Source organism: Gopherus flavomarginatus, chromosome 3 (genome assembly GCF_025201925.1).
Source record: "Gopherus flavomarginatus isolate rGopFla2 chromosome 3, rGopFla2.mat.asm, whole genome shotgun sequence".
Classification (NCBI taxonomy): Eukaryota; Metazoa; Chordata; order Testudines; family Testudinidae; genus Gopherus; species Gopherus flavomarginatus.
In genome coordinates, this window is record NC_066619.1 from 162141850 (window position 1) to 162167166 (window position 25317).

The 25317-nt window shown below is 43.8% G+C and overlaps 3 protein-coding genes and 1 long non-coding RNA gene across 4 annotated transcripts in view; 1 reads left to right on the top strand and 3 right to left on the bottom strand.

The window, feature by feature from the left end:
* Nucleotides 1-24337, top strand: part of LOC127047362 (E3 ISG15--protein ligase HERC5-like) — a 94581-nt gene extending 70244 nt beyond the window's left edge. Inside the window, exons 32-41 of the mRNA XM_050945481.1 lie at nucleotides 108-155; nucleotides 1960-2061; nucleotides 2156-2275; nucleotides 10546-10689; nucleotides 11445-11611; nucleotides 14850-14916; nucleotides 15133-15215; nucleotides 16071-16254; nucleotides 22022-22121; nucleotides 23781-24337. Coding sequence (XP_050801438.1) covers nucleotides 108-155; nucleotides 1960-2061; nucleotides 2156-2275; nucleotides 10546-10689; nucleotides 11445-11611; nucleotides 14850-14916; nucleotides 15133-15215; nucleotides 16071-16254; nucleotides 22022-22121; nucleotides 23781-23995 — 1230 coding nt within the window. The 3' untranslated portion in view covers nucleotides 23996-24337. The remainder of the gene's footprint in view (nucleotides 1-107; nucleotides 156-1959; nucleotides 2062-2155; nucleotides 2276-10545; nucleotides 10690-11444; nucleotides 11612-14849; nucleotides 14917-15132; nucleotides 15216-16070; nucleotides 16255-22021; nucleotides 22122-23780) is intronic.
* Nucleotides 5307-5990, bottom strand: PIGY (phosphatidylinositol glycan anchor biosynthesis class Y). Its single transcript, XM_050944078.1, has one exon. It carries the CDS (start codon nucleotides 5988-5990, stop codon nucleotides 5775-5777), a length of 216 nt encoding a protein of 71 aa, XP_050800035.1. The 3' UTR covers nucleotides 5307-5774.
* PYURF (PIGY upstream open reading frame) lies at nucleotides 6054-7569 on the bottom strand. Its single transcript, XM_050944076.1, has 2 exons — nucleotides 7321-7569; nucleotides 6054-6195 (listed from the first exon to the last, which is right to left on the bottom strand). Exons 1-2 carry the CDS (start codon nucleotides 7536-7538, stop codon nucleotides 6054-6056), a joined length of 360 nt encoding a protein of 119 aa, XP_050800033.1. The 5' UTR covers nucleotides 7539-7569.
* Nucleotides 18889-20168, bottom strand: LOC127046684 (uncharacterized). The gene is made up of 4 exons (XR_007773155.1): nucleotides 20118-20168; nucleotides 19939-20018; nucleotides 19832-19861; nucleotides 18889-19336 (listed from the first exon to the last, which is right to left on the bottom strand). It is a non-coding gene; the product is annotated as an uncharacterized LOC127046684 (long non-coding RNA).
* Nucleotides 24338-25317: the final 980 nt, after the last annotated feature.

Here is a 25317-nt window from a genome sequence, read left to right on the forward strand (position 1 = left end):
CGGTCCAGATGTTCACATTACTGGTACATAACTCATTCTTTTGTAGAGTGCTTTGGAGTATCTGAAGTATTAAAGGTGCTATTAAAACTCCTATTCTCTTTTTTTAGACTTATGAGCAGTGGATCAAAAATGAGATTTCAAAGCGCTTGGAAATGGTAAGCTATATTTCATATCCAATTAGAAACTGGCCTTTGGACATTAGCATTAAAATGTACTTCTTGTTGTCTCCATGAACTTTACAGGAACACTCAGTCATCCAAAAAATCCCAGACCGTTTGTACAGATGGTTCTGAATGAAAATTAGTCATAAGAAACAGAGTGATGCAAAATGTTTGATTGGAACACAGAACCCACCAGAATTCAAGCTGGGTTTGGATTTTAGTCTTTTCAACAAACATCTGCCTAAGTCTGTAAAGGTTTATCTGGCCTGAGAACCACACCTCCTGCCCTACACATACCCTTTCCTGACCTGTTTTCTTTGAGATGGGTTTGGGGTCTGACTCCCCCCAGCATCTCTATAGCATACAGGTTCAGGGATTGACAGGGAAGAATTACTATCCTTTTCAATTCCTACAAGAGGAGACACTGGGCTGGAAATAGTCCATCCTCTAGGGCATCAGGAGAAGGGAAATATTGGGTGTTCTTCTTGCAGCAGCTTTTACAAATAAAACTTAATTGTTAGCCTCTGTTTAAACAAAAAAAGGTGTAAAATGGGTTCATGCGTTGAGTATTCAACACTCACTTAATATTTCCGTTTTTTATATCTGTGTTACAGCAGTTTAATAAGAGCTCTTCCACAGTGGTAGAAAAACATTGTGATGTTCTGCAGAGTATAATAGTTCATTAGAAATTTATACAAGCACTACATTTTTCTTTCTAGACCTTCCTGGTGTAAAATTATACGCTGTTATCTTTCTTGCTCTGCAGCTGGGGTGATATAACCAAGAGAGGGATGTGATTTTTGTCATCCATGCATTCTCTTGGACAGTTATCTTTTCTAGCTCCTAAAGCCCCAATCTTCTAATTTGTTGTTGATTTCAAGGGGTTTCCATGATGATAAAAGAATTGGCCCACACGCAGCAAATGACAGGAGCAGGCTCAGCCTGTCCACAATAGTTTTGGAAGTATACCAGACTGAAACCTCCTGCAGTAACTTACCAAATATATATTTGACTAGGTATAGTTGCTATAGTGAGTGGCACAGTTCTCAAACCATTCAGATGTCTCCGTACCAGCAGCATTTCTCACACATTTGCTTCAAATTTATTCATAAAATGGTCCAGTCTTAAAGACTGGGGTGTTATTTTCAGATTTTGCAATTTAGGTGAAATCCACAAATATTGGTCAACCCTTGTGTTCATAACCTACGCTCACTGTCCCCTTTTGTTGGTTAATATATTGCTTTGGAATGTTCATCGTTATGCCTTTAATAATAGCTACCATTGAAATTTAAGAGTAGCAACAAACAGAATTCGGGGGAGCTGAAAACCTCTGCAAAAATTCAATAGATTTTGAAGAAAATATGCTGAATCTGTATAAGCTATCTGGGAATTTCTACTGCCCATGCTCATTGCTGTAATAATGCCTAGGGCCAAACTTCAAAAGCAGCTTTCTGAAGTGTACCGAGTTTGCAAGTGAAAACCATGCATTTGTGCATGCAAAATATGAAGGCCTGATTCTGATTTCAATGGGACTACTTCTGTAATGAGGTCTGGTGCATTGTGAACCAAGGTGCAGAATATCAGGCTTTAGAGCTGAGGTACTCACAGTAGGGAACATAACCTGTAAGTGGCTATTTTAACAGACAAATGGGGAATTTCACTTTTGAACGTTCCTTTTAAAAATACGGCCTTATGTACATAACATGACAGGAACAACTGACAATCCAGCTTGTCTTTATCGCAGTGATATTTTAAATACATTTTCCTCATTGAAAATGAAACTTTCTTGTCATTTCAGAGGGCTCTGTTGAAACTGACTGCATACCCTTGCATCTTTGACATGCAAGATAAGATTGTGGTTTATGAAATTGACCGCCAAATTCTGTTCGGGTTGTACAACGTACGTATTGCCAAAGTCAATGAGGTTTTTTTTTAACAATTTAACAACCAAAAGAATGTAAAGCTTGTAACACATTGTCTATTCTGTTTTGTAGACAAACTCTTTCCTGCCACGAGGTCCATGGTTTTTAGAGATCAGAAGAGCACATCTTGTGGATGACGTGTGGCAGAATTTAAGGAGCGCAGCACCTAAAACATTTGAGAAATTCTTGCAAGTAAGAAATCAAGCTTGATTATTTTGTTACCTCTTGAGTATATTGCTCTAGAGTATTTTGCCTTTAATATAGCTAATAACCAACAAAAAGATTTTTCCAGCATTCAGCGGGCATTTTAAAATTCAGTTAAAAATGAAGAAGGGAAAAGTATCATGGAAATTACTTAAAAGCATGCTCCATGTGGGCTAGAATTAACTGCTCGTTCTTGGCATACCTGCAATTAAGCTTTGTTTGATTAAAGCAAGTGGCTAATACAAATACCCAGTGAACGGGTGAGAACCAAGTCTTCGGACTTATCTACACAGTGGGGTAATGCGCACTACGGGGGTGGAGTATTTTATAAAGCACAGGAATGTGTTGCGTATTAGTTGGTCTGGGTACTCCCTGGTGGTGCACTTCAACATAGTTATGTTTGAAACAACAGTGTTAAAGTGCACTACAGGAGACCGTTAGTGTGCAAAAGCAGGGTCCACAGGGACCAATTAACACACAACACATTTGTGTGCTTTAGAAAGCACAGCCACATATAAGGCATTACCCCACCATGGAGACAGCCCTTAGCCAACCAGTGCCAGCCATCTTAACTTAAATAGGAGCTCCCAGCTGGTCAGAGAGAGGCGGCTCTGATGTTGAGACAGAGAATGGTGGTAGCAAAGGTGACTCCTCTGCCTGAGCTAGACCGTACATGTACAAATTGTCCGTATGCAAACCATTGCCACCTTGATGTAAAATGCAGGAGGGTAAGGATGAAGGAGCAGAAAATTCTCCCTACGTAACTTTTTAGCTTAGGTTGGAAATGTGCTTCCATTTACAGGGCAGTAGCAAATATCTATCTCCATGTTAAAATTGAAGAGTAACATCTGTGTGCTGGATACCTATCTGGGTAGTGAGATTTATATACGTTCCTGCAAAGTGCATCTCTAAGCCTGTGATTCTGGCTGGTCACATATGAGGACTCAGAGCCATCCCCTGGGTACAATGAATCGGGGCGACTGCTGGGGTCCCCGCAGGAGGCAGCGGGGAGGTGAGGCAAACGGGGAGGCGAGCAGCAGCTGGACAGGGGTGAGGAGCCCCCCTACCAGAACCTCCCCCTCACTCCTCTCTGCATTCCTGTCCCCTCCCCACCAGCTCCCTCTCAGCACCTACCTTGGATCAGATGTTTCATAGCATCAGGAGGTGCTGGGGGGGGAGGGGAGAGGGTGCAGCATACTCAGTGGAGGGGGCAGAACTGGGTGAGGAAGAGGTGGGGCAGAAGGGCAGGGGTGGAGCGGGGGAGGGCCTGGTTGGAGTGCTCCTCCACCCCCTGAGGCAGATTGGAAACTCAGCGCCTATGTCCCGGGCCCCACAGCCCCCTAGGGACAGCCCTGTGGGGACTGGTTAACATTGGTTATGTCTTCTAATGGGGTGGGGGGAAGCTATTCCTTGCATTGGGATGGAGTCAGTGACCTGTGGGTCTTGTCTATAACTAACTATTATGACCCTAAGTAAGATGGTGTCACTTGTACAAGTTGACAGAACAAACACAGCTATAAATCAAAGAATACAAGTCTACCAGATTCATTCTTTGCTACCTCCTTGCCCCTCAAGTCTAACTCCAGGAAACAAGAGCTGCTCCCCCCTACCCCTTTGGATAAAGCACATGATGACAGCAAACCATGATACTGCTCAATCAGGTAGCATATTTATCCCATTTTCACAGAGTCTGTATTTAACTGGATGGTGGTTTACATACATGAATTTATATATAAATAAACCAAACTACAGGTAAATATTCTTAAAGACTTAGTTACTGAGATATCAGAAAACAATAATAAGATGCTCTAGGGAGAAGCAACTAGTTATAATCTGGGAGGGCAGACAGTATTTTTGATGTGTTGCTAAATGAAGCAAAGTAAACAGGATATTCAATGCTGTAAGGTGTGGAATAAACGGCAGAGTGAACCTGCGTGTTCACACTGCTGCGGTAGACACAGGGTGGGAACCGCTGGCAGGAAAGGACTACCACCAAAAGAAAAAAACAATTGGGTAACAGGAGTTGTTGCATTTGCTGTCTCTCGTGGTGTGAATATGATAACCAGAGCACTCCAATGCGTAGTGCTGATAATATCAGTTTGGAGCATAGAAGGCTATATGATTCTATGATCCTGTAGTGAGATCTATGCAGACCCTGAGCCCATGGCAGAGCTCCATTAAAGTCCAGTACCCTGCAAAGTCAGGACTTTATTCACTCATCCATCCAACTGGTTTTTCATTATAGTTGGTGCCAGACCAACAGAAATGGAAACTGAAGCCTTGTTTGTAACTACAGCAGCTATACAGTCATCTCCCATGCTGTGCCATCTCATCTATGGTGTGTGGGAGGCCATCTCCAATAGGGAGAGCAGCAGTTAGTCTCTGTGACCAAGCCAATTCTTGGCCCCTAGTGCTGGTCATGGAGATGACTTGTGTTGAACAGACATCGGTTTGCCTGGCCACCACTTTCACAAACAAACAGCCATGGGGAGGTGACCTAGCTGTGAAGGAGTACTCTATTGGGTAGTGCTAATACGAGTTTGGAAAACAGAAACCTATATGACCCTTTAATCCTGTAGTGAGATCTAGCAGCAAACAATGGATATTTTACGAGGCCAGATTCTGAGCCCTGCTCCCTTTGTACTGCATTTCCCCAGACAGCATAGATCTGGCAAGGGGCTGGGGAGAGGGTGTGGTTGCTGCATGCCACATTGCTATCCCCTGCTCGTAGGGACCTTTGCCAGTTGGCACAGATTCCAGGAGCCCCCCAGCTACTATCCCGTGAGTAGCTGGGCCTTGCTATCCTGGCAATCATCATAATGACATTTGTTGTTACTGAAATAAGCATCTTCATTCCCCCCTATGATTTAATTAGAGATCTTACTTTTCACTTCCCCATCTAAACTTAGACCTGGAGCATTACAGGCGCATAAATGGATGCCACCTCCACTGTAGCTGCATTTCAGTAGTGACCGAAAAGCTCCTGGTACAGAGTCTGCAAAGCACATGTAGATACGAGTTTGATTTATTATACTCTTTATTTCCATAGCACAGTAAGACAAATGCATTCTACTGCAGACATCAGTTCAAACCACCAAAGGCAATTACCAAATGACAGTGCTGCTCTTTGAAAGAGGCATAGTGAAACTCACCATAACCTATTTAAAATAATTCATCTCAATCAGTGCACAATGTTTATTCTTAACAAAGAGACACAACACCTTTGATGGGCTAATAGTGTAGCCTTACAATACACACATCGGTTTTGATGAGACACAGAAGGAACAAGAGAAAATGTTATTTAATTATCTCTCTCAGCAGTAATGAGGCCATTGTGCATCAAGGCTGGTGCAGAAGGTTACATTTTCAGGTGTCATTGAAATTGCAATGGTCTCCATTAATCTCCCACAGAATATAATATTAGGGTGCTGGTAGGCCACAAGGTTGGCAAGTCTACTTTTGTGGTGCCTTCCAAGCTTTTGCTGCCTCAGTTGTGTCTAAAAAGTTTAATACCCATCCAGGTCCAAAGGTGAAAGAACACATAAACTGGTATGGTAACAGGAAGCAGCAGACTGTAGAAACACAAGCTGGTTGTGCTGGTGCAGCCCTCTGGGAACTTTTCATCCACACTGGCTGAATAAAACAGGCCAGCTAAGGACAACAGTGGAACAAGTACAGTTAGTGTAGGCAGTGACAGGAACATTTTTCCTCCCCAGTTACTGTAGGCGTAGGCTAGTCTTCAGGTTTTGTCTTTAATAACAGCTATCTAGGTTTGCTTTGGTTCCTCATCCTGGGCCTTTCTGTCAATCATCCTTGCAGCCTGAGGGATCATATTAGGAATGCCATCAATGATTGGATAGGCGATGCCCAGCTCTTCGTTAATTAGTTCATTGGTGGATGCTTCATACCTGGTCAAAAAAGATTTAAAAAACTGAACAGTAGATACAGAGACCTGGGTTGTTAAGTCATTTAAAAAAAAAAGGGGGGGGGAGGGAGGGGTGTGCAGGGGGGGGGGGCGTGAAAGACAACTGAAACAAACATCAACAGAAGTATGTAGCTGGAAACTATGGAACTAGTAGAATTATCCTAACGGAAAGTAACCAGGACACATTCTCAGAGCAGGAAATCATGCCTTCAAATAAAGACACTATTTAGAATGGAGGCAGGGTATGACTCTTCATTACAAAATTTATAACATTTAAATTATGAACATGAAAACTCTTATTAAGTGCTTGGGCACCCTACAGCAGTGCAGCTGAGAACTAAGATTTTGTTCAGAAAATGCCATTCAGCTCCATTGTACTTCACAATTATGTCCTCAAGGCTATTCACGGGGTACTTTAGGATTGTGTGTCTGCAATAGAGAAGGAGTAAATATAAATTATGGCAAACTGTAGCTTCCACAGAGCACATGTGCTTGTCATGAACCCTAGAAGTTACATTCAGTTCCCACCTTTTGCTGTATTTCAGTTAATTCTAGTAGATATAAATAGCATGCCCATAGAGGGAAATAGGCAAAAATGGAGAGAGAGCCCATGAATGGGTGTGACACACACACACACTCCCCCTTCCATTGTAACTTGCTTCCCTCCCCTGTGCAGATACACAGTTCAGTTAATGAATAGCTGCAGAAAATTGCAAGTGAGGGACCTGCCAAGATTTACTCCTCGGATGGTGTAGGTGCTCATTCAGATTAACTTTATAGCTGATTTAAAAACCAGCTCCTCTTGTGATTAAAGGCTATTGCTGTGCTTTTCAACAGGACAGTGAAATTTCACTCACACTTTGAAATCAGCCTCAGACAAAATTGTCACTGTTGGTTAAAATCTTATCTCTAAAGGAGGAGTGGGGGGGTGGGCACTTAGCTGAACACTGGAAGTTCAGAGTGGGGAGGGGGAGGAGAGAATATTCCCACAGGCAGGAATTCCCAGGCAAGGCTCCCTGGCTGGCATCATGCAGCAGGTCAGACTAGAGGATCACAAGGGTCCCTAAGCTCTCTGAATCGGAGAGGAGGGGACGGAGGCTGGCCTCACCTCAGTGGTTTCTTGGATAGCGGGCAGACCAGGAACTCGAGCAGAGCCGGGTCAAACGCCTTGGGCTGCTCCTGGCCCTTCTGCCTGTCCGAGAAGTGTCTCAGGGCTGCACCCGGGAATGGGCTGTTAGCAGCAGCTGCGGCGCCTGCTCCCGAAGGCTGGGGCTGCCTGCGCAGCAGCACAGAGGCTAGGGTCCTGCTCACATACCGTCCTTGCATGGTCCTGCTCAGCCACCACCAGGCCTGCTGCTGCTGCTGCGTGCTGACTCACAGGGCTGGCCAGCCTCCTCCCCTCTGCAATTAGTTCCTTCCTGTGCTGCTCGACAGAGTCCCTGTGCAGCCTGGCTGCTTGCACTAGTTCCTAGTAGTCAGCCAATGCTGGATTGCTTTCAGCTGTCCCAGCCATACTCCTCACTCCCCCTTGCTTTTCTTGAACTGTGTTATTTATAGCAAGTGCTCTTTCCTTGATAGCCATTCATCTTTCCTTTCAGCCCACGCTGGATGTATTCAGTTATCACTTTCACTTGGCTCCCCACACTATCAGCTAATTAAGCTATTTCGCCTATGGCTCGGAAGGCAGAAACTTTGTGGTTTCTATTTTTTAAACAGTTGGAGTCTGTCAGATACTATGGTAGAGGTACTACATGGCAGAGGTACTACATCAATACCATAATAGATTAATGGATCGACAACTGTAGTAATTTAATCTCATTCTAAAACAACGAGGAGTATCAATCTGTTAGTCTTTAAAGTGCCACCGGACTCGTCATTGTTTTTGTGGATACAGCCTAAGACAGCTACCCCCTGATACTTAATCTCATTCCAAGCATTTCCCTTAGCAGTTCAGCCATGTCTAAAAGCTCAGGCTACAGCTATTTGTGCACCTATAGGAAAAGTTAAGCTCCCCTAGAGCTGACAAATTGTACTCATGTGGAGGGGTTAGGGATACTCCCTTGCTGGGAGTTAATTTTTAGTCTATTTTTATTTTTAAGCTCACTGTGATGAGGGAAGAATTTGTTGAGTTGATTTCACTGGAACATTGGAATTTCTTTTGAAATCTCACTTGTTCAACATATTCCAGCTTCACTGCTCTAAACCTTTGTTTTCAGAGATTTATAACTTGCTCAGGAAAAAATGGTCCCAGTGGGAAACTGGAAAAAGAGAATCTAGGGTGTTTTAAACTCAATTAAAAAATGAAAGAGAAAAACAAACAAAAACACCAAATACTTAGTGCCTAATGTCATTCAATATAATAAAAATAATAAGACAAAAAATACTATATTTTGGCAAGTGAGCTTCCCCATAGCCTGTATTTTGACCTGAATATCTGCTGACATACAGAAAAAATCTAAACTCCCCTGACTGTGTCAGCAAATGCCCCAGACAGAGCAGCACTTGCTTTGATGTTTGATGTCACACAGCTGCCAGAAGAGGGCACTCTACAAAATATTTCAGTAATAGTATAAAGGTAACTGAAGCACATGGAAGCCACATGTGCTTTCAAATGTGGACACGGCCACTGGATTTTGTAAATGCTATTTACTGCTGCTGTGATACAACAGGGATGGAGCAGCAAAACACAACTGGGAGGTGAAATGGAGGAGCAAAGAGGGGAAGGGAACACAGGGGTGGAGATTGGAGGAATAGAGAAGTAGAAAAATGCATTGAGGAATAGAATGAAAGAACACATCAAAGAAAGCACACTGCAAGAGAAGACGAGAGAGAGAGAGACTGTCTCAAGCATGAGAGAGCACAGAATAATGGAAGTGGGAGCCTAAATTTGTTACAGATGTTCCTGGGGACATTTCCTTGGATTCTTTTACACTTTACAAGTTGGGGCCTATGTGACTGCTATACATGCTCTAATTTTTTTCATAAGAATGTCTAACGCTCATTTTAAATTAACAAAGTAGTACATTTATTTACACAACAGTCAGGCTTAGCTGTTCAGGCAACTCCTAGCTGGGTAATTATCCCTATCCAGGGGCTCTGAGATTATCAGAAACCATAACCCAAAAGATTTATTATTATCGTTAGAGTGGCAAGAAGGAATTACAGCTTTATATAAAACGGCAATCCATATTTGGGGAGTATAAAGTTTTCTGAGAACTGATATACAAATGATGCAGAACAGTAAATACATATAATTTATTGTAATGGCATTGTGTGTGAAGATGTGTGTTATATATAACAAATAGGGTTTTTTTAATGCAGATATGGCTAATATTTAATTCATAGCGTTAAAATTAGGTAGTACCAACTGATTTCCACTAGATGGTGCTATGCTGTTTATAAAATAAGGTTTGAGCTCAAGCTTCTCTGCTTTCCAATGTTATAAAACTACCAGTAGTGTTTTCTGTAAGTGAATGTATTGTTCTTTAAAGGGGCAAATTTGCACTGTGGCTTTATGCACAGTGCCTGCGGTGTGAATAAGCAGGAGACAACTATTTCCAAGGCTAAGTGAGTGTAGAACATTACCAAGTCACAATGATAGCCTTTTCCACCCACTTGGCCCTGGTGTAAATAACTGCACAGGTTGCAGACCAACAGTGATATCGATCCTGCAGGTGAAATCCTGTCCCTATTGAAGTCAATGGGAGTGTGGGGTCAGGATTTCTGCATACTAACATTCAGGTGTGGCTTATCCTCATTAAAGTGAGTGTCAAGAGCTGTCTCTCTGGCATCTTTCAACAGCACTAAGAGCAAATATTGGTGAAGCAAAGTAACCTGTGAAAACTGGGCAGGGGAGGAATTAGAAGTTTGGATTTAAGGATAAGGATCTAATTTGTCAGATTTTGGTACCAGTACTGCCAGTTTCAAGCATTCAAAAGAATCACGAGTCAGGCCCCCAAAATTATTATTGCTAGCACAATACTCACAATAAATTTATGACTGTTGACAACACTGTGGTATCGCTTATACCTTTTCCTTCTTCTATCTCCTGTCCATTGTAACAGACAACGATCATTCAAGGGTAAACACACTGAGCGTTTCATGCTGAACAGCCACTGCAGTTATGGGTATTCAATTTGTTATTGCCACTTCTGGAAACAAGGGCCCCAATCCTGCAATTTCATATGCATTGACAGTCCCTTGCACCTGCATCAAGCTCATTGCAGCTTTCAGGGACCAAGTAACTGCCTAGTGCTGGGAGGAGTTTGCAAATGATCATTTCAGTATGGACACAAGAGCAGTGATTTTGTTGGGGTCTTTTGGGGCTATTCAGGTGCAGTTTGTTGGAGAACAAGGTATTGATGTTGGAGGGCTGTCCCAGGAGTTCTTCACTATCATTACAAGGGAACTGTGTTGTCCAGAAGCACAGATATTCAGATGTTTTGAGGACTCCAACCTGATTTGGTTCCCCTCCCAGGTGAGTTGTTAAGATGATACTATTTTTTTAACCTCACTTTCAAAATAAAAGTCTCCTAGCTGGTATTTCCCCATATGACTGTCACCCCCCTTCACGTTTTTATGAAGTGGGTCACCCTCTGGGTCATGTCTTCTGTGAGAAACAGAAATGCTGCAGGTCTGCCTGTGGGCAGTGCTTGAGCAAGCTCAGCCTCCATTAGGGGAAATCCTGGAGTCCCACCAACAACCAGATTCTCAGTTAAAGGAGTTTCCAGTTCATATTTTGGGCTGTGGAAATGCTTGCTCCTTTAAATAACAAGCATAAGGTTCTGTATGGATGCAGTTACTTCTTTCTTTATGCTTAGAACATGTTCTCTGCATTCAGGATGTGTGATTGTAGGACACGTAGACAAATATGAGCTTCTTTTGAAGCTAGGTCGAGTAACAATCGCAGTGAAGCCACAGTGGCACAGACTAGCCCTGTCTGCCCAGGACCCTGGGCATATACTTGAGTGAGCGTCATCCGCAGCTTCACTGCTATTGATACTCAAGCTAGCTTTGGTCTAGTGAGATCAAAGTTAGCTCAGGTGTATCGACATATGCTATAATCACACCTCCCAGCTGCAGGTTATGAGCTATGAGAGGAACTCAGCAGCAGAGTGATGAATAAAATTCACAGATCCAGATGCCCAGTCCCCTGCCTCTAGCCACACTCCCCCCCCCCAATAAAAAGTCAGTAATAAGAGGTTTGTTTTGTTTTTCAAACACACAAACTAGGTACCAGGAAGCGAAGACACCTTTTTCCTGATTGGCACTCTGTTTGGAATGGCACTGTATAACATGAAGATCGCTCCCTTCCATTTCCCTCTAGCTCTGTACAAAAAGTTGCTGGATATTCCACCCACTCTAGAAGATTTAAAAGAGCTGTCTCCTACAGAAGGGAGGTATGATGAAACAATTTCCCAAGTTTTGCGCCATGAAATAAAAGTGCTGGGGGAGTCTCCCACTAAAAACAGCTAAATGCAGTTATTCAAGTACATGCCTTCTTTTGATATGATAATTCTAGGACATGGACATGCTCCAGAGATGAGACACTCAGGGTACCTCTGCTCTGCAAGTGGATTGCTTCCTCTGTCGACTGATCACGTCCACATTGGGGACACCATCATCGACAGGGTGAGCAATGCACTGTGGGTATGTATCCCACGTACAGTGTTGTGGGAAGGATGAGCGCTGATTGCTGGGCATCTTGGGATTCTCTCTGAGTTCTCTCACAGCCCCCTCAGCTGCCGAGAGCAGCATCGTGAGTAGCTCTGTCAGCTCTCCGTGCTGAGGAATGGCAAAGCAGCCCAGCAGTCTGTCCCCCTCCCACTGCAGCAGTAGTCTGCCTGCTGCTGTGTTCATAGTGCAGGGCACTCCAATGATTTGCTGTTTGTTCCCCAAATGAGCAACACACAGATACTTCCTGGAGCTTTGAAAGGGGAGGGGCGCATGCCTGCAGGGCAGCAGAGATCAAAACACTGGGCAGAGCAATCAAGGCAGGCATTGTGGGATACTACCTGAAGCCAGTTCTGTTGACAAAACAAGCAGCAGTGTCTACACTGTCTCTGTCACAATAAAGGGAAGGGAAAAGACAAAAGTTTCTCCCATGGGTGGAAGTATTTTGTTGCCAAAACTGGGTTTTTTCATGACAAAAGTCCCATTGTAGTGTGTACGCTTTTGTTGTTTTGTTGCCAAATGGCAGTTTTTGGTGACAAAACTTGCCAGTGTAGACAAGCCCTAAGACTGTTGTTTGCTATAATTTAGACCTGGCTGAAACAAAGATGCATCCCATCTAATAGTCCCTTGATTGGCGGGTTATATATTTCTGTTGTGATTCCATTTTAAACAACTTAAATGTTTAGTATAACAGAAGTATTTCTCTATGCTGTGATCATGTCAGATCTGAGAAACTAAGGCCATGGCTCCACTGGCACTTTACAGCGCTGCAACTTTCGTGCTCAGGGGTGTGAAAAAAACACCCCCCTGAGCGCTGCAAGATACAGCGCTGTAAAGTGCCAGTGTAATCAGTGCTGCAGCGCTGGGAGCGTGGCTCCCAGCGCTGCAAGCTACACCCGTAAGGGATGTGGTTTACGTGCAGCGCTGGACTCACACTTCAAAGCACTGCCGCGGCAGCGCTTTGAAATTTCAAGTGTAGCTATACCCTAAGACTTTGGTTTCAGAGTAGCAGCCTTGTTAGTCTGTATCCGCAAAAAGAATAGGAGTACCTGTGGCACCTTTATTTCAGCATGAGCTTTAGTGGCTACAGCTCACTTCTTTGGATGCATAAAATGGAACACACAGATAGGAGATATTTATACATACAGAGAACATGAAAAGGTGGAAGTACGCATACCAACAGGAAGAGTCCAATCAATTGAGATGAGCTATCAGCAGCAGGAGAAAAAAAACCTTTGAAGTGATAATTGAGATGAGCCATAGAAAGTGGGAGGAGAACTTTACATAGGGAAATAGATTCAATTAGTGTAATGACCCAACCATTCCCAGTCTCTGTTTAAACCTAAGTTAATTGTACCTAACTTGCATATTAATTTGATTCAGCAGTCTCTTTTTGGAGTCTGTTTTTGAAGTTTTTTGTTGCAAAATTGCCACCTTCAGGTCTGTCACTGAGTGGTTAGAGAGGTTGAAGTGTTCTCCCACTGGTTTTTGAATGTTATGATTCCTGATGTCAGATATGTGTCCATTTATTCTTTTGCGCGGAGACTGTCCGGTTTGGCCAATGTACATGGCAGAGGGGCATTGCTGGCACATGATGGCATATATCACGTTGGTAGATGTGCAGGTGAATGAGCCCCTGATGGCGTGGCTGATGTGATTAGGTCCTATGATGGTGTCACTTGAATAGATATGTGGACAGAGCTGGCATTGGGCTTTGTTGCAAGGATAGGTTCCTGGGTTAGTGTTTATGTTGTATGGTGTGCGGTTGCTGGTGAGTATTTGCTTGAGGTTGGGAGGCTGTCTGTAAGCGAGGACTGGCCTGTCTCCCAAGTTCTGTGAGAGTGAGGGATCATCTTTCAGGATAGGTTGTAGATCTTTGATGATGCGCTGGAGAGGTTTAGTTGGGGGCTGTAGGTGATGGTTAGTGGTGTTCTGTTATTTTTTTTGTTGGGCCTGTCCTGTAGTAGGTGGCTTCTGGGTACTCTTCTGGCTCTGTCAATCTGTTTTTTTCACTTCAGGCGGGTACTGTAGTTTTAAGAATGCTTTGGTTGCATTAGGTTTTGAATAAGAGATTTCAGCTATATACAGCAGGAAATGGTGGTGGTGATGCAGTAAATAGCATTCTTCTCCTCAATTCAATTTTGAACCGATGTCCTATCATCATAGATGGGGATACTGTGGTGCTCGTTCTAGCTGAGAAGTAAGAGACCAGGATCACAAAGATTGCATGGCAATTTATTTTGTTTGTTTTTTAATAGCATGTCTGGTTAACTCCAGTGTCTTGGACAAGTTCCAACTTGGTTACTTGCATTCTGCCTACCCAACCTCCTCCCCCTGCTGGTTCACTTCTGATTTCACTAACGTGCACAGCACTTATCACCATGGCAACTAGGTGCTTCACACAAAAATTAAAAAAACAAAGCATGAATGACATCAGTGAACCAGATTACTAAAAAAATCTCCACTTCCTGTCTTAAATTGCTGTGTGGTGCTGCTCTGCACTACAAAATAGTTCTTCTCTACCATCCCCCTGGTCCATGATGGAATTCTCTTTACTCAGTAAACATAGCAGCCGCAGGCCTTGATTCTGCACCTACTTACACGTGTGAATAACCGTCAGTGGGACTATTCACGTGTGTAAGGTTATTCGCATACGTAACTGTAGGATGGAGGTCCGAGGTCCCAGCCCTACAATCACCTGGGTGCAAGCTGACCCATACATCTGCATGGAATTCCTTTAAAGTTGGGGGGGTTCTGCTCAGGCCACATGAAGCTCATTGCTGGATCAGGCCTGAAGTTTATAGACCAGTTGTAGACCAATTTGTGGGTCATTCGGAATGAATGGTGCTAGATAAGGTGTAAGACATAAAATATGTGTATATGTACAGAATTAGAAAATATTTTGCTAACTTGCTCTAACAAAATTATTTAGAGTCTATTTCCGTATTGCTTCTTGTCTGACAGGAATCTTCAAGAAATCCTGGATGAAGACTATGATGACATCCTTGAGAACATGATGATTGATTTCACAGTAAGCCATTATCATCCTACTTACGGGCCCAGCTCTGCAAACACTTATACACAGAGTAACTTGGTTCATGAGTGGTCGCACTGAAATCAACACAACTGATCATATAAATTAAGTCCTCACCTTGATAAGTGTTTGCAGTATCAGGCTCTGTGGAAAGAATACAAATGGCGTGTGTAGCCAGCATTCTGTTTTTTACTTTGCCTTTGACTGTTGTAGATAATGAAGAAACAAGGAGGATCTATAGTTTCCATCGAACTTAAAGAAAATGGTGCAGACATTCCAATCACAAAGCATAACAGGTAGGTCTCTCTCTCTCTCTCATACACATACACTTTTCTTTAAGCATCTCATGTTTTAGTTTCTGTCTTGGAAGAGGTATAGATTTATATATATATTGGTTTTAAACTGTAAGATTTTTTTCATGAGCGAAATGTTTGTTACATAGGACAGTTGGAAGTAAAAGTCCTTACAGTGTATCAGGGATAACCTCAACACAGGGGTAACTGGGATATGATAGTCTTTGGTCTGTGTTATGCAGAAGATCAGAAATGGTCCTGACTGGGCTTAAAATCTCTGAATCTGAAAGCCCTATTTAAGCCCTATATATAATATTTTAAATGGGTAGATGGTCTAGAGCTACCATTCCAGGGAATTATTCCTATCACAAATAAAAAGAAGACTCAAACTGAGTTAAACCTGTGTAAATCCAGAATAATTCTGTTGACTTCAATGGGACTTACTCTGGATTTATACCACTCTAAAACAGCAGAATATGGACCAGGGATCTGTGTTCATAAATGTGCAAAGAGCACAAAATAAAGAATACCTACCATGGCTTACTCTGGGGCCCTTGGCTACTACTAGAATATAAATAATTAATAAGAATTACCTTATAATGTATAAAAATAGCATGGAAAATGCATTCATGGGGGTGACTGAATTGACAGTCATTTGTAGTGGCCATTCTTGTTTGTTTATGTACACAAGTAATCCTACTGAACTCAGTGGGATGGCTACACATGTGCACAAAGTTTCTTGCATGTGTTGGATTAAGGCCACATTCAGGAATGAACTATTGCAGATTTCCCCTTTAAAATCTCACTTTGTTTCACTAAAAGCAAGAAATCAATAGCATTCGGTTGATATTTCTGCAGGAAAGAATACGTCGATGCATACGTGAATTATGTGTTCAATGAATCGGTAAAGAAGCCGTTTGAGGATTTCAGGAGTGGGTTTTTAAGAGGCTGTCCAGCTAAAAAGTGGAAGCTCTTCCTTCCTATCGAGTTCCTGACTGTTTTCCGTGGACATACAAAATATGACTGGAAGCTGCTGGAAGAGGTAATGCAGTCCAGCAGAGCATGCGCCTGCTTTACTTGCTGAATATAGGTTCTCTGTCTTTGTTCTTTTGTTGAGTACAAACCTCATGAATGAGGTTCAGAGGCCTGGTAAGAGATGAGGGGCTTTTCATTTAGGGCAGTGGTCCCCAACCTTTTCATCTGGCAGGCGCCAGATGAAGGACCATGGCGGCGGTGGAGCATCTGCCGAAATGTCGCTGAATTTCTGTGGCATTTTGGCGGCGATGCCTCTCAATGATGTTGCTTGTTGGCGGCAAGGGGCGTCATCGAAAGATGTCGCCGCTGAAATGCCACAGAAATTCGGCGGCTTTTTGACGGATGCTCCACCGCTGGCCAGGACGCAGGCGCATTTTGGGGACCCCTGACTTAGGGTGACCAGATGTCCCGATTTTATAGAGATAGTCCTGATTTTTTGGGTCTTTTTCTTATATAGGGGTCTATTACCCCCTACTCCCTGTCCTGATTTTTCACACTTGCTGTCTGGTCACCCTATTTTCACTTTGGGTTCACACCAGTGCCCCAATGTATTGTTCCTAGTGGCTACTAGTCATTTTGGGACTAAACAGGTTGATGATATTCCTTTAAATTCTTTTGGGTTGTGCTATTGTCCTATTTTTAGTGCTCTGTAGCCAAAGAAACATGATCTGGAGGTCCATGCTGCAGCGTACAGCACCAAGCATGCTTTGGGCACTCAAAGTAAGACAGTAGAAGAGTGGTGCCTCTGCTGACTATGCAAATGTACAGCACCTAGAAAATTGGTCCCCAGTCATGGCAAGGGTCTCTAGGCATTACTGTCATACAAATACTAATAACAATTTTCAGAGCTGCACCTGTTACACTCTTGTTGGAAATTTGCCCCATATGAAAGAGGCCCCTTCGGTTTTCCTGGTACCACTTCTTAAGATTTAAAAAAAAACACACACACAAGAGAAGAATTAGAGATGGGCATAAAGCAGTACCTCAGATCTGACCTGAGTCCTTCCCTCCCACCAACTTCAAGCTGCAAAGTGGACATGTTACAAATCCATATCCAGATCTGGATCTGAAATGTACTACACTCCCCTCTCTAGAGCTGGTTGAGGCAGACCCTCGCTTAGAATGCCCTGAACTTCTGTGGAAGGGAGGGTGGAAGTGCTGTGTGAAGAGATGCCCCAAAATGGAATCCATCATAGCAAATAAGTCCATCATGGCAATATTAAAATGTAAGACAAACATTTGGTACAGTTTTTCCATTCTATCTTAAAATAAGTATTTAAACAGCTGGGATTACAGGAATCGAATCTTGGAGTCGCCTTGTGTCTCCAGAAGAAAGGATTAGAGCCTTTTATCTTCCTTATGAGCCAAAGCCTGAGTCATTCAGGACCAAGTTTTCCCTCAGTTCTACCCGTGTAAGTAAGCCCAATGGCCTAAATTCATCTAATTCTCTGTTACCCTGCACCTTATGTAGTCATTTATACCCATGCTAAGTAGGTGTAAACACTTTCATTGTGATTTGGTGGCACTGTGCCTGGCACCCCATGAAGTACAACCTGGGGGCAATCAGGAAGTAGACCCACTGGAGTTACAAAAAGTGGAAACTAGGTCAAATTACTAAGGATGAAAATTAAAAAAACCCAACACCACAAAAATATAAGGAGAAAATTATAAAGACCAAGGCAAAAAATGAGATTAAACTAGCTTGGGACAGAGAAAGAACAAGAAGAAAGCATTTTACAAGTATGTGAGAAGCAAGAGGAAGACCAAGAACAGGCCCATTATTCAACAAGAAGGAAAAGACTGAAATGTTAAATGCTTGTTTTGTTTCAATTTTCACTAAAAAAGTTAGCCATGATTGGATGACTACCATAGTGAACATCAGTGTAAATGGGGTAGGATCTAAGGCTAACAGAGAAAAAGAACAAATTAAAAATTACTTAGACAAGTTAGATGGTTTCAGGTTGGTAGGGCCTGATGAAATACATCCTATGTTACTTAAACTGGCTGAGGAGATCTGAGACATTAGCAACTGTCTTGGAGAACTTGTGGAGGATGAGAGAGATCTCAGAGGACTGGAAAAAGGCAAATATAGTCCCCATTTATACAAAGGGGAATAAGGACAACCCAAGGAATTATAAACCAGTCATCTTAACTTTGGTACCAGGAAAGATAATGGAGCAAATAATCTATTTGTAAGCACCTAAAACAAAATAAAGGTGATAAGTAACAGTCAACATGGATTTATCAAGTATGAATGATGTCAAACCAACCTAAAATCCTTCTTTGAAAAGGTAACAAGCCTTGTGGCTAGGGGGGAAGCAGCAGATGCAACATATCTCAACTTTAATAAGTCCTCTGATATTCTCTCACATGACCCTATAAACAAACTAGAGAAATATAGTCTAGACAAATCTATTATAAGGTGGTTGCATAACTGGTTGGAAAAGAGTACGTGGAGAATAATTATCAATGGTTCACAATTAAGCTGCAAAGGTATATTGAGTGGGGTCCAGCAGGATCTCTCCTGGATCTGGTTCTAATCAATATCTTCATAAATGATTTGGATAATGGCATAGAGCAGCGGTTCTCAACAGGAGGGCTGCGGACTCTGTGGTTAAAACCCAGAGCCCGAGCCACAGCACCTGCCACTGGGTTGAAGCCCCGATCCCTGTCTCAGCCCCTGTCCTGCGCGGGGCTGAAGCTGGGAGCAGCAGGGCTGAATGCTAGAGCCCCAAGCCCTGGTACTCCCCATGGGGCAGAAGCCCTGAGCCCATGGGTAGAGTTGGGGGGGTGCAGCAGGGGACACAGGTTGGTGGTGGCAGCTGCTGCTCTGGCTGGTGCCATTGCACAGGCAGCCAAGGCGTTGCCTTGTCTCCTGCTGCTGCAAGAGGCTGAAGCTTCTCCTCAGTTCCCAGCCCCCTTTGCTCACGCAGCTGGTAAGAGCTGTCTGGGGTGGAGGACCTGGCTCCGTGGCTGGCAGAGCCCACGGGGAGCAGCTATCACAGGGGAAGCCCTTCTGGCACACAGCCGCTAGCTACACCCTCCCTGCACCCTGAGCTATCCCCCTATCCGCAGACAGCCCCGAGCTACTCCCGTCCGCACACAGCCGCTAGCTACACCCTCCCTGCAACCTGAGCTATCCCCCTATCCGCACACAGCCCGAGCTACACCTCCCAGCACCCTGAGCTATCCCACTATCCACACACAGCCCTGAGCTATCCCCCTATCCGCAGACAGCCCCGAGCTACTCCCGTCCGCACACAGCCCCGAGCTACACCTCCCTGCACCCTGAGCTACCCCACTATCCACACACAACCCTGAGCTATCCCTCTGTCCGCACACAGCCCCTAGCTACACCTCCCTGCACCCTGAGCTATCCTCCTGTCCGCACACAGCCCCGAGCTATCCCGTCTGCACACAGCCCCGAGCTACACTTCCCTGCACCCTGAGCTACCCCACGATCCACACACAGCCCCGAGCTATCCCTCTGTCCGCACATAGCCCCTAGCTACACCTCCCTGTACCCCGAGCTACTCCCTGTCCGCACACAGCCCCTAGCTACACCTCCCTGTACCCCGAGCTACTCCCTGTCTGCACACAGCCCCAAGCTACACCTCCCTGCATCCTGAGCTATCCTCCATCCACACACAGCCCCGAGCTACTCCTGTCCGCACACAGCCCCGAGCTATACCTCCCTGCACCCTGAGCCACCCCACTATCCACACACAGCCCCGAGCTATCCCTCTGTCCGCACACAGCCCCTAGCTACACCTCCCTGTACCCCGAGCTACTCCCTGTCCACACACAGACCCAAGCTACACCTCCCTGTACCTCGAGCTACTCCCGTCCGCACGCAGCCCCTAGCTACACCTCCCTGTACCCCGAGCTACTCCCTGTCCGCACACAGCCCCGAGCTACTCCCGTCCGCACACAGCCGCTAGCTACACCCTCCCTGCACCCTGAGCTATCCCCCTATCCGCAGACAGCCCCGAGCTACTCCCGTCCGCACACAGCCCAAGCTACACCTCCCTGCACCCTGAGCTACCCCTCTATCCACACACAGCCCTGAGCTATCCCCTGTCCGCACACAGCCCCTAGCTACACCTCCCCGTACCCCGAGCTACTCCCTGTCTGCACACAGCCCCAAACCCCTGTCCACACACAGCCCCAAGCTACCCTGTCTGCACACAGCTCCTAGCTATACCTCCCTGCACCCTGAGCTACCCCACTATCCCCACACAGCCCCGAGCTATCCCTCTGTCCGCACACAGCCCCTAGCTACACCTCCCTGCACCCTGAGCTACCCCACTATCCACACACAGCCCTGAGCTATCCCCTGTCCGCACACAGCCCCTAGCTACACCTCCCTGTACCCGGAGCTACTCCCTGTCTGCACACAGCCCCAAACCCCTGTCCGCACACAGCCCCAAGCTACCCCGTCTGCACACAGCTCCTAGCTATACCTCTCTGCACCCTGAGCTACCCCCCAACCCCTAGCTACCTCTCTGCACCTTGAGCTACCCCAGTCCACACACAGCCACTAGCTACCCCCTGCCTGCACCCTGAGCTACCTACTAATACATCCCAGAATGATGATCACTTTTTTGCAACAGTGGTACGCTGTTGAGTCATTGAGTTTCATCCTGAGCTACCTCCCTGCCCGCACACAACCCCAGCTACCCCTCTCCCTGCACCCTGTGCTACCCCTTGCCCACACATAGCCCCTAGCTACCCCCTCCCTGCACTCTGAGCTATTTTCAAACTTTTTGACCTGAGCACCCCACTTTTGAGTTATAATTTTTGGTTGCACACCCGCCGCGCTTCCCCCCACCCCCCGAACCCAGACAGGCGGGTGGCACTGCTGAGGTGAGTCAGGTGGTGGAGGTGGCACTCCCTTCCTGGACCCCATCATGGAGAGCTGTCTCGACCCACACTGGCCCCAGCCCACCCAAAATAGAAGACAAACTACATCTATGCCTGATCCCCACAGCCCAGAGCCCCAAGTCCTTCCCTCCCCCAGCTGGGCCCTGTAGTTTTTGTAGCATGTTGTGGGGGCTTAGAGAGAACATTTATAAAGTTTGTGCATGATGTCAGCTGGGGAGGAGTTGCAAGCACTTTGGAAAATAGGATTAGAATGCAACATGATCTTTTGGAGAAATCTGAAATAAATAGGATGAAACTCAGTGAGTCAACAGTGTACCATTGTTGCAAAAAAGCGATCATCATTCTGGGATGTATTAATAGGAGTGTTGTAAGCACACCATGAGAAGCACTGAGAAGGCCTCAACTGGAGTATTTTGTCCAGTTCTGCGTAATGGGCACCCCACTTCAGTAAGAATGTGGACAAATTGGAGAAAGTCCAAAGGAGAGCAACAAAATGACCTCTGAGGGAAGACTGAAAAAATTGAGTTTGTTTAGTCTGTAGATGAGAAGATTAATGGGGGACATAACAGTCTCCAAGTATGTAAAAGGTTGTTACAAAGAGGAGGGTAATAAATTGTTTTTCTTAACCACTGAGGACAGGACAAGAAGTAATGGGCTTAAACTGCAGCAGGGGGAAATTAAGTTAGCCGTTAGGAAAAACTTCCTGTCAGGATAGTTAAGTACTGTAACAAATTACCTAGGCAGGCTGTGTAATGTCCATTATTGAAGGATTTTAACAACAGGTTAGACAAATACCTGTCAAGGATGGTTTAGCTAATACTTACCAAGGTGTCTTCCAGTCTTATATTTGTAGATTAACTGGGCAGGGCTATTTTTATTCTCTTTGACAGAATACAAAGTACAAAGATTATGAAAAGTCTGATCAAACCATCAAGAATTTTTGGACTGTGTTTCATGAACTCCCAGAAGAAAAGAAGAAGAATTTTCTTGGTAATAAAACAGGCACTTTAAATAATGCACTAAATATTATTCCACCTAAAGCTAATATATAACCAGTGGAGGCTATAGGTCATGAATCAGCATGCAGCTGAGGCATGAAGTATTTGATTAGCTTCACAGCAGTTACCTCATGAGAGTATTTGACTAAGTGGAAGAATATCTGTTTCTTAATTCTTCATCAGTGTAACCCCATTGACTTCAATGGGATATAAATGAAAGAATGTGACACTGGATACTAGTAGAATAATGAGCTACAACCACAGCAAGAAATCAGGTAGTTCTGCTGGAAATATTTTAGAAGTATTTGTTAGTAGTTAGAGCAGAGGACTAGGAGTCAAGACTTTTCCTCTCAGCTCCCTCTTTGATTGGATTAACTGATTTCTTAGTACAGCTGGGGTGCAGATTTCTGTTAAAATATTTTTTCCAACAGAAAATGCCATTTTTCCAGGCAAAATTTATTTTTTGCTGATACTCTTTGATTTTCCAGGAAAATCTAAACAAAATGTTTCGGCTCAAGTAGACCAAATTGAACATTTTGATGTTTTTAAATGAATCAAACGGTTTAGTTTCAGGTCAGTTCAGCATGAATCTCTGCTCAACTGAGCAGCTTTAGAGCATTATGGAACATGTAGTTCAGTTGCCCCATGCCCCCATTTTCTCTTTTGGGCAACTGCTCCCTGGCTGGACTCCATTTCCCATGATGCACCATAATGGTTCAACAAGCGGGGAGACTGTGATGCATCATGGGAGATGCAGTCCAGCCAGGGAGCCCCGTCCATAGAGGAGAATGGGGGTATTATGCACCAGCACTACAACTCCCATGAGGTGCTGTGACAGCTCAGGAAGGCCCCAGATTAATGTTGAACGAAGTCAAAATTGAATCTTTTACTTTGGTTCACCAAACCAAAATGAAAAGTTTCAAATTTGAGAGTGCTGAAACATTTAATTTTGACTGAAAATGTTGAACAAAATGTGTAATTGAAATGTTTATGAACATTCCGTCCATGAAAAAAATTGAAATTTGGATTTATTTTCCTGATTTGGGATGACAACAAATGTCAAAATATCAGAAATTCCCCACAGGACAGAAATTCTATTAGATCTACTAATTAATCTCTCTCTCCAAGGTATTTCAAGACATCTATCGCCATAGTACCTTAGTGCAGGATAACCATAGATAGCAATTCCTGTGTGTCTTTTCGTATTTAATTTTATAAATGTTGAGGTGAAATTGTGGCACAGCTCAGAAGGAGGGGGCACAAAAGAGATGGCTTGGTCGGGGCCTAAGAAGAGTCCTTAACTATGTGAGTGGTCCTTACTGACACAAGTAGTCCCTGCTTTATCCAAGAAGGTTGCTGGATCAGATTCGTAATTTTTAAACACAGAAAGCCTAGCCTAGTGTTTCTAACTTAAAAAATCTTTTTGATTAAAAAAGAAAAGAAGAGATCATGCTCATTATAAGTCAGCAAGTAAAAGGATTCAAAATACTCAAGTACACTAAGTGTAAAACAAAAAACATAGAACAAATAGTTTATACAATTACCTGTATATTTACTTGGTGATTCTCTGCCCCCAACCCCACTCTCCAATAATATTATCTTAATATGTTTTCTATCTGTATCTTGTTGACTTTTTTTTTTCTCCCCTCAGCTTTTCTGACAGGAACGGATCGAATCCCTGCCGAAGGGATGAGACATTTTCAGTTCACTATTGCAGACTTTGAAAAAGAAAACCCAGACCTTTTCCATCCTATTGCCAATACCTGCTATCACGTCTTGATGCTCCCGAGATACAGCAATGAAGAGATCCTTCGGGAAAAGTTTCTGAATGCCTTAGAGTTTTATGAAAAATTTAGCTTATCATAAATTGTGGCCAAGAAGCAATGTAAAAAACATTTTTCAGTCTTACTTGGAATAGTCTTCTATTGTTAGCTCTTGTGGGAGGAGAAGCCACCAAATCCTGTTTTTTATTTATACTGCACCTTAAAAACATTCAGATTCATTCATCCATTGGGATTGCACTTTAACAAAGGAGGTGATTCTCAGGCCTGCAAAGTACCTAACATTGTAGAACAGGTTTGTAAAAAGACACTGAACTAATTAGCCAAATGCAACATTGACTAAACAAAAATGTATTATTGTTATTGGTTAAATGACTTTTTTCCCTGCATAATCTCTTACAATGGTTATAAAATATGTGTGTGTATATATATATGTGTGTGTGTGTATAGAGAGAGAGAGTGATTTTGTGATATGACAGGTGTATATATACTACATAGGAATTTCAAAGGTACCTATTGGAGTTAAATGCCCAGTTCTCCTGGAATTTCATTTGGATTTGGGTTCAGCGAAAAAGAGGTTAATTAGATGCTGGTAGGAGGGGTTGGTAAAGACAGTGATGACTCTAACTCTACAGTGCTCTTATTTGACATGGGCCTGATTACTCGGCAAAATAAGTCACTATCTTTGCCAGTTGCAGAAGCCTGAATTATGTTCACATGGTGACCTCGAGAAGCAAGTCAACAACTATAATATTAACAAATAAGAATTAACACCTCTCCTATAGGTTTCCCAATGCATCCTGTCTTCACTGTGTCTTTTTTTGTTAGGCCTGTAAGGTCTTTGGGGCAGAGATTCTCCATACTTTGTATCTTGTATAGAACCAAGCACACTGTCAATGCATTCTTAATAGTAGTCATGCCAAGGGGAGAGGAGGATGAAATTTCCACTGATCAGATATACTAGTGATGAGTTTCTAGCCTTACCCACTACCTAAGGGGGCTTGAACCTGCAAATTCGTACTTAACTGAGCAGTCCATACTCTGACAACCACTGCCTTTGACTCCCCTAAGTAAGAGTTTTCAGGATCAGGACCTAACATGGTAAATATTTTATATTCTGTCAGTCATTTCCAGGCTTCGCTAAAAGCTGTATTTTTAAAACATTAATGCAAGGGCCTTGCATTCCCAACAAGCTGTAAACTTATTATTTTACTGTAAGTAGCTTTTTAAAGAGGGTGTGTGGTGTCTTAAGCAAATAGATTTCATTTTCAAAAGCATGATTTTTTTTAAATAAATGTCACTGCTACCGTAAGTTAAACTCTTAGGGTCCAACTCCATGTGAGTGGATCTATGCAGGCTTCCTGGTGGGCCCTGGGAGATGCCTGTACTTTGTACAGTTAAGGCCCA